We start from the raw sequence: 11,504 nt of genomic DNA on the forward strand, positions 1-11,504 counted from the left end.
CAGTACAAGTACAGTGGATGGGATTTATGGTAATCTCCAGCCCACTGTGCTTCTTTTTAACACTGCGTAAACGGACCTGTGGTCCAGGTTTCCTATCCGCAGCATGTCAAGTTCTCCTGCAGAGACGAGCGAGTCTCCTGTGCGGTAGGACGCTGGGAAAATTCACTGCATCCAGAACGCCACCTAACCATGATCGGGGCACGTACCCTTCATGTTGGAGGAGCGTTTTCCTCCGCAGTTTACCTGTTGTGCAAATGTTTCCTTCTCAACCACATGAACTCGTTGTGTCAGCCCAAAGTCCATTTAAAAGTTTACTGGTAATCAATACTGATCAGTTTACAAATAATTTTATTTTCAGGCACCATTGAAAAGTTTGAGGTCCCTGCTAAGATCCGCCTTGTTGCTGAGCCTTGGACTCCCGAGACAGGATTGGTGACAGATGCCTTCAAGCTGAAACGCAAAGAGCTTAAAAGTCATTACCAGGAAGATATTGAGAGGATGTATGGGGGGAAATAAAGCCTGGGGAGCCTTTGTATGGTGCCCCACCTGACAACCTTTGTTCTTGGAACAAACAGTAACTTCTAGACCTTGCTGCAGTAGATTGGACTAAGCCGTCTACAACAAGAGCTGGGATCAATGGAAAAGCTTGAATATCCCCTAAGTCCAAAATGTATCAACAAAAAACAGGAAGAACACAAAACAAATTGGAACTGTACATTTTTTTGTGGTCAGTAGACCAAGGACCTAACAGAGATTCTTCACCCGGCTGGTGGGCCATGTATTTGGATGAATGTTTTTATTTTTTTTGATGAACACATGAGCTTACATGGCCTCCACCGGGGACCCCTGGATCTCTACAAGATCATAAGTCTCTAATGCTGAACCCCTGTATGATAACATGCTTATATTTTATGGTGTAGGAGATGTCCTAGGTATACATGGGTGTGTATATAAGATAGATAGATAGATAGATATGTTATTGTTTGGGTTTGGATTATTTAAAGCGGCAGTTCAATACAGTCATATTTTTCTTACTAAATCTCTTTCTGTAGAGTATTCCCTGTGGGTCTCCGGTCAGCAGATGTGCTCATTTGCACAAGGTACTTGAAGCTGACGGATTGGGGCAGGGAGCGTATAGGATGGCTGCGTCACTGAGCCGGACAGAAAAGTGAAAGAATTGATTTTGTGTACAAGATATAGAAGACCAATTTTTTAGAATGATAATAACTTATTCATTTTAAACCCAAACTTACTGAATAATTGTTTAGTGTAATATATAGTGTAATATAGGCTTCCTAGATAACTAAGGAAACTATTCCATAAGCGATCTCCTTATGTATGTTGTCTGTCAGTGCGCTAGTATCTTTTCTTCTGGTAACCATACTCAACCAGCAACAAACTGTTCATGCATTTCTTATCTTTAGGCCAGAGTCACAAGTGTGCCTCACATCGCATCACCCGGCACGGCCACAGGAGCGGGTCGGCTGCATGTATTTCTATGCAGCTGAGGTGCTCGTGTCTGGAGAATGTGCGGCCGTGACGGTTGATGCGCTGTGAGACTCTCGCAAGTCACTCGCAAGTGTGACTCCAGCCGTAAAGTGCACCTCCAGTGATTTGCTTAAAGGCCATCGGTCAGCAGGTTTTTGCTATATAATCTGAGAGCAACATAACATAGGGTAAAGAAAACCTTATTCCAATGATGTATCACTTACTGGGCTGCCGGGTGTTGTTTTCTTAGAATCCCTGTTTTGACTGATGTAAATGTAGGAGAGCGAAGAGTTAGAATTTGTATAATCCCACCACACCCCTAACCAACCTCTTCCTGTGTACACTGTGCATTGTGAGCAAACTGCTAATCAGTGGTGGGGGCGGAGTTACACAGATTAGCTGGACTGTTCTGAGGTGAGATGCAGTGATTATCTCCAACACTGGTCCATGCTGTGTTAGCTTCATTCTCTTACACACTTCATACTGCATTCATATCAGTATAGGGTAGAGTAGGAATTACATGGATTTCTGCGGACCTGTTCTGTTCAAAGGAGAAAGAACTAGATAGAATGACTTGAATATCCTGGCTGTACTGGGAATGATAAGTTGTCTAATAGTAATTATCAGTAGTGTCTAGTGTAGTCTTGTGATCACAGCAGCATTGGCACTGATTTTTAGAGTTGTGACTATAGGAGATAACTAATATGGTGGCATGTATAATGAGAGTTAGCACGTTTTGTAAAATCAGTGCCCAGTGATCGGACTACCCTCCACTATACATCTGACAAGGTAGGTAATGATAACCTCATGTAACAGGCCCCGTTACACGCAACGACATCGCTAACGAGATGTCATTGGGGTCACGGATTTTGTGACGCACATCCGGCCTCGTTAGCGACGTCGTTGCGCGTGACACCAACGAGTGACTGTTAACGATGGAAAATACTCACCAAATCGTCCATCGTTCCTTTTCAAAAAACCGTTGCTGGTTCAGGACGCAGGTTGTTCGTCGTTCCCGAGGCAGCACGCATCGCTATGTGTAACACCTCAGGAACGACTAACCACAGCTTACCTGCAGCCGCCGGCAATGCGAAAGGAAGGAGGTGGGCGGGATGTTCGGCCCGCTCATCTCCGCCCCTCCGCTTCTATTGGGCGCCCGCTTAGTGACGTCGTTGTGACGCCGCACAAACCGCCCCCTTAGAAAGGAGGCGGTTCGCCGGCCACAGCAACGTCGCAAGGCAGGTAAGTATAGTGTGACGACTCCTAATGATATTGTGCGCTATGGGCAGCGATTTGCCCGTGACGAACAAACGATGGGGTGGGTACACACGCTAGCGATATCGCTGCGTGTACCGGGGCCTTTAGTGAATTAAAAAGAGAGAAGGCAACGGTATTAATGGCTGACCTTAGAAGGGAAGTGCCGCACATGAGGTGCTCCACCGGAGGATCTCGGAGCACTGTGAAGTTTTTATTTTTCACTGGAGGTACAAGTTTAATGCTAATTATGTTTTCTACAGTTAAGATACACCATCTTTTCAATGCCTGAGTGAATAACCTTCCAGCCCTCTGTTAGTAAATGAGTTATCCTAGAGGCTACTAAAGCTGGGTTCACACATAACGACAACGACATTGCTGTTACGTCACCATTTTCTGTGACGTAACAGCGACCTTGTAAGTCGCTGTTATGATCGCTGCTTAGCTGTCAAACACAGCGACGCAGCAGCGATCATAATGTCGCTACATGTGCAGAGAGCAGGGAGCCGCGCACACTGCTTAGCACTGGCTCCTTGCTCTCCTAGCTACAGTACACATCGGGTTAATTAACCCGATGCGTACTGCAGCTACATGTGCACAGAGCAGGAGCCGGCACTAGCAGCAAGAGCAGCGGAGGCTGGTAACGAAGGTAAATATCGGGTAACCAGGGAAAGGTCTTCCCTTGGTTACCCGATGTTTACAGTGGTTACAGCTTTCCGCAGCTGCCAGACGCCGGCTCCTGCTCGCTTCATTTCGTCGCTCTCTTGCTGTCACACACAGCGATGTGCGCTTCACAGCGGGAGAGCGACGACGAAAAAATGAAGCAGGACATTCAGCAACGACCGGCGACCTCACAGCAGGGGCCAGCTCGTTGCTGGATGTCACACACAGCGACAGCGACGGGACGTCGCTGCAACGTCACAGAAAATGGTGACGTAGCAGCGACGTCGTTGTCGTCGTCGCTGTGTGTGACACCACCATTAGGCTGGCTTCAGATAGCCACTGATAAATCGGCCAGTGACATCCACAACACTGTGTGCCTGTCTGAATGGCAGCCTGGTGCCGGAGCTGCCCGCTATTTCATGCACATTGTTTATTATTGGTAAGTGTGCTGTCCGCTGTCTGAACCAGCCCTAACTCATGGCCCACTGTTTTCTCTTTTCATTACACTACATATATAGTATATTCGGCCTCAGCCACATAGGCTTCCGCTTTAAATCAATCCGTTTAATGTTGTAGTCCCGTCCTGCTTTGTACATGACTTGTAAAGTGCGTTACATAATCTTTGTACCAGAATTATTGAAAAAGGATCCTAAAGATTTCTAATTTATTGAAGTGTTCTGTTCTCCTCCAGGCCTGTGTGAACAAGGATTGAGTGTATAATGTGTTTTGATTGTGTCTTCAAAATTGTCTTTTCGGTCAGGTGGGTATTAAAATAAATCCCGTCCAAGTCTAGTGCTCCTTCACCGAACACAGACTGCTGCCTTCTGAATGCTCCCTGTACTTCCAGGGTGAATGGGGCCTGTAAGCTCGAAACGTTATTACTGTGAATCTGTAACTTTATCTGCCTTTGTCATTGGTTGGTATCATGCCTCGGCATAGTAATACAACATTTACTTGCATTAAAGGTTAAATGCAGTAGTTGTCCTACAGAATCAATGATAACACATCAGTTCACTATTAACGCTTTGCTCCCTCGATGTCACTAGTTCCTGTGTAGTCGTACGGTGCAGATTGCGTCCAGTGTGGGTTCATGGCGGATCTAATGTATGTAAACCAGAGATAAGAACAATCAAATTCCCATTGAGTCAGCTTGCGTTTTCTTTATTTCTCACAGTTCTGCTTATCCTTCCCATGCTTCCTCAAAGATTGCTTATCATCCCGTCCATTTATTCAGTCTTCACTGGTTCAAGCCAAATAACTGTTACATTAAGTTTAGAAATTAAATAAATGACTATAAGTCATGACCAGAACAAAGGTTTTATGAGCCAATGCATACAAGATCCCCATTTGTCCATCTTTGTTTCCTTTTTTTTTTTTAATTTAATATTATCCATGATTTTAGACAATAAGGTTAGATGGCTAAAAGATCTGTCGAAAATCCATGTCTAGATGTGCAGATTTTGTGGAAGATTTCTCAGCTGTAATTTAAAGAGAATCTGTCACCAGGTTTTTGCCACCTAATCTGAAAGCAGCATAAAATAGGGCCAGAGATCCTGATTTAGCAATGTGTCACTTACTGGGCTGCTTAGTGTAGTTTTGATATCTACTGCTGATTAATCAGTGAATTTATCATTACAGGACTACTTGTGTGTTGCCAGGTAGTCCAGCATATTCATGAGCTCTGTATAAATGTTAGGCGGGCTTTTCACGTTGCGACATCGCAAGCTGATGCTGCGATGTCGCACGCGATAGTCCCCGCCCCTGTCGCAGGTACGATATCTTGTGATAGCTGGCGTAGCGATAATTATCGCTACGCCAGCTTCACATGCACTCACCTGCCCTGCGACCGTCGCTCTGGCCGGCGACCCGCCTCCTTCCTAAGGGGGCGGGTCGTGCGGCGTCACAGCGACATCACACGGCAGGCGGCCAATGGTGGCGGAGGGGCGAAGATGAGCAGGATGTAAACATCCCACCCACCTCCTTCCTTCCATATAGCCGCTGGCGGCAGGTAAGGTGATGTTCCTCGTTCCTGCGGCTTCACACACAGCGATGTGCGCTGCAGCAGGAACGAGGAACTACATCGCACCTGTCGCAGCACCGGCATTATGGAAATGTCGGAGCCTGCGCCGATGATACGATAATGACGCTTTTGCGCTCGTTTATCGTATCATCTAGGATTTACACACTACGACATCGCAAGTGACACCGGATGTGCGTCACTTTCAATTTGACCCCACCGACATCGCACCTGCGATGTTGTAGTATGCAAAGCAGCCCTTAGATCTGCAGCAGATAAAACATTGATTTTATAAAAATAACAGCAAACAGCTCAGTAAGTGACACATCGTTGGAATTAGGATCTCTGTCTCTACATTATGCTGCTCTCAGAATAGGTGACAAAAACCTGATGACAGATTCCTTTTAAAGTGCACAGTAAAATTCCACAACAGAAATCGATAATTGGAGGTACAGAAGAATTCTGAAACTCGTGGATTTATTCATAGCTCATCCGTGATGAGATTACCGTGATCTATTGTGGATTTTCCATGTACAAATCCAGCCAGAGACTTCAGCTCCGTAGAATAGTGGCTTTCGAAAGATGCAACCATTGAAATGTCCCTTATAGCGTATAAAACATAAATGAAGTTATATAATAGAAAAATAAAGCAGCTACCCTTGAAGAATCACATGGACGCTTCTGTTCCCGAGAAGTCACTCACTATTGGCTTGTTTGGCTTTCCTTGGTGCGGGTGTACATCACTTCACTGCGTATCCCACTCTGTGGGGCTATCAGCACAACTTCTCTGGAAACTGGAGTCACCCACATGACTTTGCAGGCGGCACAAGCTGCTTTACATCCTTAAATTTTTCCTCTATGCTACAAGTTACATTTCAGAGTGTGGTATCTTTAGAAACGTATTCCCATCATGTGGTAGAGATATATGGGCTGATCACATTTGTCTTTAATGGGGTTCCCCCTCTATAAGGAATGCTGAGATGGCTGAACGGGAGTTGCTCTCTGCACTCATTTGTCAGGGAATTTCCAAAATTACAGAGCTCAACAGTTTTTGGAATTCTCATAACAGTGAATGGCAAGAGCTGCACACATTCGTTAAACATTGAGGCCCATTATTGTGAACGGTTCCATCTATAGCACATTTAATGCACATCTCCTTATGGACTACAGCGGGTTTTACACGCTACGACATCGCTCAAGTAATCTCGTTGGGGTCACGGATTTTGTGACGCACATCCGGCCGCATTAGCGATGCCGTTGCGTGTGACACCTATGAGCGATTTTGCATCGTCGCAAAAACGTGCAAAATTGCTCTTCAGTGACATTCTCAAATATCATTACTGCAGCAGTAACGAAGTTGTTCCTCCTTCCTGTGGCAGCACACATCGCTCCGTGTGACACCGCAGGAACAAGGAACCTCACCTTACCTGCCTCCCGGCCGCTATGCGGAAGGAAGGAGGTGGGTGGGATGTTACGTCCTGCTCATCTCCGCCCCTCCGCTTCTATTGGGCGGCGGTTCAGTGACGCTGCTGTGACGTCGCTGTGACGCTGAACGAACCGCCCCCTTAGAAAGGAGGTGGTTCGCCGGTCACAGCGACGTCACAGGGAAGGTAAGTTCGTGTGACGGGTCCGGGCGATGTTGTGCAACACGGGCAGCGATTGGCCTGTGTCGCACAACCGATGGGGGCGGGTACCCACGCTGGCGATATCGGTACCGATATCGCAGTGTGTAAAGCGGCCTTACCCCTTTAAGGTCAAAGTTACATATGGATTTAGATGGAAAATCTGCACTAAAATTATAGCACATTTCACAGCATATGGATTTGAGGTATCCAGATTTTCCCATTTACCGCCTACCTTTTTTTAAGGATTTTTTCTATATAAACTGGATTTAGTGCACTTTCCCATAGCATTAGTGTTTGTAACCCTAATTCAATATTGGAACAAAAATAGGTAAAAAAAAAATATAATGGAATCTGTCACATTTTGCATGTTCTGAAGTAATGCTGGCTTTGGCTTACATGTACGGACCAGACTATTGCCTTGTGAAGTCAAATGTATCCACTTTGTCCACTAATGATGACTATTACTAATGAGGAAACCCCCAATATGCCTGTTGCCCTTAATACAGCAAGTGTCCTGTGGTAGGTAATTGTTTTCACCACTTCTCCGTCCCTGTAGAGAATCCTGTATGTTGTTGCATCTGTCCCAGGTTATGGGGCACCAGTGGTGTCTAGTCCTCTGCTGTGAATGGTAAGAGTGCTTTTTATGTGTTTATAGTGTATTTTGGTATTGTATTTTGTGTCTTAAAAGCAATCCAAGAGACATCCATGATGAAAATATAGTAGTTTGGTGAAACCTTTAATGCCAAGTGTAAATGTTCAGCCGCTACAGACCAGGTATATGATAAAGATATGGCTAGCTTATTAAAATCCTTTTAAAGAGAACCTGTCACCACTTTTTTGGCCTATAAGCTGCGGTCACCACCACCGGGCTCTTATATACAGCATTCTAACATAGCCCAGGCAGCTGTGAGAACATAAAAAAAGTTTTATAATACTTACCTAACGGTCGCGCAGTTGGCCAGATGGGTGTCTCCGTTCTCCGGTGTCGGCGCCACCTCTTTTGGCCATCTTCGTCCTCCTGATTCCTGTGTGCATGATGTGTCTACGTCATACACACTCACCGGTCCTGCGCAGGCGCACTACAATACTTTGATCTGCCCTGCTCAGGACCTAAATGCCGGCGAGTGTGGATGACGTTGGACCCGTCATGCACCACGGCTAGAGAATGAGAACAAAGATGGCCGAAAGAGCCGGCACCGGACAACTGAGAATCCCATTAGGGCCTATTCCACCGCAGAGCGACCATTAGGCAAGTATTATAAAGTGTTTTTTATGTTCTCACAGCGACCTGGGCTCTTTTATACAGCATGTTAGAATGCTGTATACAGGAGCCCACTGGTGGTGGCCACAGCTTATAGGCCAAAAAAGTGATAACAGGTTCCCTTTAATACATAAAAAGCATGGCCCATCTCTTTTCATTATAAACCTAGACGATGTATACAGGGATTAGTAGTATGTGGGCAGCTGTAATTAAAAGAAGATATCCAGGATTTGAAAAAATAAGAAAACTTTTTTTTTTTTTGAGAAATTATTGTGCTTTTGTTCATGAATTATATTTGGTATTGCAGAATATAACACCTATTGTTCTGCCAGAATAAGCTGCAAGGCACGACCTATAGACTATCATTGTGCTGCTTCTTTATAAAAAAAAAATTCTAATCTTTGTCAACCTTTTATAGTCATTTAATCAGTGTAAATCTGATCATATTCTGGACCTTTGTAATTGAACTCCAGTGAAATCCCAGGAAAGTTTACACTTTATAATGTGATTGGCACAGCCCTAATATCGCTTCCCTACGCTCCATACTAAGAAGTATCCTACCTCTCCTTGTTCAGTGCCTCTCCTCTATAGAGCAAACTATTTTGCCAGTGCAACCGTATAAATACATATATATATATATATATTCTTGGTTCTGTATATTCTATTCTATTATGAATATCTTATGCTTCTATGAAGCAGATCCATTATCCTGGCTGATAAATGACATTCAGGGTGGCGTTTTTATAAGACAGGGGTTATGGAGTGGTGTCTTTCTATGAAACCAATAAATCTTTTTATATCAAACACCTTCTTCCTAACTACTTATATATGTGATCCGTTTCAACACTTTGATCTTTGAATTGTATATAGCCTCTTGTTTTTAGCAGAGCCCAACCATTGCGTGATTTCAGAAATGTTGTTACAATGGAAGGACAGGGCTCTGCGAGGAACTGAGGCAAATGTCACTTTTGGATTAAGTTGTTTATTTATTGGTTAATCTAAATGGTTTGCGGTTTTCAAATAAATGATGTGAATTAATGTTAATTGTCTCGTGGCTGTCTCTTTTGTTTCAGTGTGGACTTTTTATAGTCGTGTGGAACACTTTGTATCCTACAGAACAGAACACGAATGTTTCCATCTCTATTGTTACTACTTGGCATTGCTACAGTTCTAGGGTGGAACTGTCATGTCTTGTACTTGTTCTTTTTATTTGGGTTTTTGTCATTTTCATCCTTGGATATTTAAAGTCTAATTATTAATATTAAGAAGGGTTTCTTAAAGGCAATCTATCATCAGGGGGGTATTTTTAATGTAATTTGAGAGCAGCATGATGTAGAGCAGGCTCCAATCTTCAAGGGCCACCAACAGTGCATGTTTTCAGGATTTTCTTAAGGGGGCTTTACACGCTACGATATCGTTAATGTTTTATCGTCGGGGTCACGTTGTTAGTGACGCACATCCGGCGTCATTAACAATATCGCAGCGTGTGATACTTACCAGCGACCTTAAGCGACCTCAAAAATGGTGAAAATCGTTCACCATGGAGAGGTCGTCCCAAAACCAAAAATCCTTAATGCTTGATTATCGATGTGGTTCGTCGCTCCTGCGGCAGCACACATCGCTGTGTGTGACACCGCAGGAGCGAGGAACGTCTCCTTACCTGCCGCTGGCCGCAATGCGGAAGGAAGGAGGTGGGCGGGATGTTACGTCCCGCTCATCTCCACCCCTCCGCTTTGATTGGCCGGCTGCTTAGTGACGTCGTGGTGACGTTGCTGTGATGCTGAACGTCCCTCCCCCTTGAGGGAGGGATTGTTCGGCAGTCACAGCGACGCCACCGACCAGTTAAGTGCGTGTAACGCTGCCGTAGCGATAATGTTCGCTGCGGCAGCGATCACACGATATCACATCCACGACGGGGCGGGTGCTTACACGCTCGATATCGCTAGCAATTTCTAGCGATGTCGTAGCGTGTAAAGCCCGCTTTAGCATTGCATGGGTGTTGGAATCATCACCTGTGTAATACTAAGGAGACCCTGAAAACATGCACTGTTGGGGACCCCTGATGTAGAGGCTGAGACCCTGATTTCAGTGATGTGTCACATATAAGGCTGTGTTGTTTCAATCTGTGTTTTATCAGCAGGACTAGGTGTCTCCTGCCTCCTTGTCCTCCTACTCTATGTAACCACACACCCACCACTGACTGGAGGCTTTCTGTCAATATACAGTATACACAGAAAGTTGTAAATCAGTGATTTGTGCGTGGGGGGGGGGATTTATACAGGGCTCAGCATTCCGAGCACTGCTACATCTGCAGCATGGAAAAGTGATTTTATCATAACTCCGGCATCCAGTAAACCAAGTAATTGCTAGAATCAAGCGCTCAACTTCTACATCTTGCTGCTCTCAGATGAGGTGACAAAAGCAGGTGACAGATTCCCTTTAAAGGGCATCTGTTGGCAGGAATTCTACACCCAAACTATTTATATGTGCAAAACCGATCCGGTGCCTGATCCGTTTTATTCCCCATTGACTTGTATTAGCGCCGGATTGTGCCGGATGGCCTTGCGTTGCATGCGGCGTCCACCAGATCTGGTGAAATTTCTTTGTCCGGCTGCCGGAAAGGACGCAGCATGGAACGTTTTTTGTTCTCTGGTAAAAAAACGGACCACGCCGGATCCAGCACCGTCCGGCATGTTGTATAGTGGAAGCCTATGGGCGCCGGATCCGTCGTGGTGAGTTCCACCAGTCTTTCACACTGCTTTGGGCAACCTTATGCCACTCCTGGTGCAAAAATGTAAGCACTTCTTTATTTGATGGCTTGTGACTATCCATCTTCCTCATGATTATATTCCAGAGGTTTTCAGTGGGGTTCAGGTTTGGAGATTGGGCTGGCCATGACAGGGTTTTGATGTGGTGGTCCTTCATCCACACATTGATAGACCTAGCTGTGTGGCATGGCACATTATCCTGCTGGAAAAACCAGTCCTCAGTTGGGGAACATTGGCTGAGCAGAAGGAAGCAACTGTTTTTCCAGGATAACCTTGTATGTGGCTTGATTCATACGTCCTTCGCAAAGTTTAATCTGCCCAATTCCAGCCTTGCTGAAGAATCCCCAGATAATCACCAATCCTCCACCAAATTTCACAGAGGGTGCAAGACACTGGCTTGTACGTCTCTCCAGGTCTCTAACCATTAG

General features: G+C 45.2%; 1 protein-coding gene across 2 annotated transcripts in view; it reads left to right on the forward strand.

Annotated features, from left to right (window-relative positions):
- The window catches only part of ACSL3 (acyl-CoA synthetase long chain family member 3), a 157,825-nt gene extending 148,473 nt beyond the window's left edge, over positions 1–9,352 (forward strand). For both annotated transcript variants that reach the window (XM_075340824.1, XM_075340822.1), the window contains exon 15: positions 359–9,352. In XM_075340824.1, the coding sequence (XP_075196939.1) occupies positions 359–516 (158 nt within the window). In that variant the 3' untranslated portion in view covers positions 517–9,352. The remainder of the gene's footprint in view (positions 1–358) is intronic.
- Positions 9,353–11,504: the final 2,152 nt, after the last annotated feature.

Source organism: Anomaloglossus baeobatrachus, chromosome 3, assembly GCF_048569485.1.
Source record: "Anomaloglossus baeobatrachus isolate aAnoBae1 chromosome 3, aAnoBae1.hap1, whole genome shotgun sequence".
Classification (NCBI taxonomy): domain Eukaryota; kingdom Metazoa; phylum Chordata; class Amphibia; order Anura; family Aromobatidae; genus Anomaloglossus; species Anomaloglossus baeobatrachus.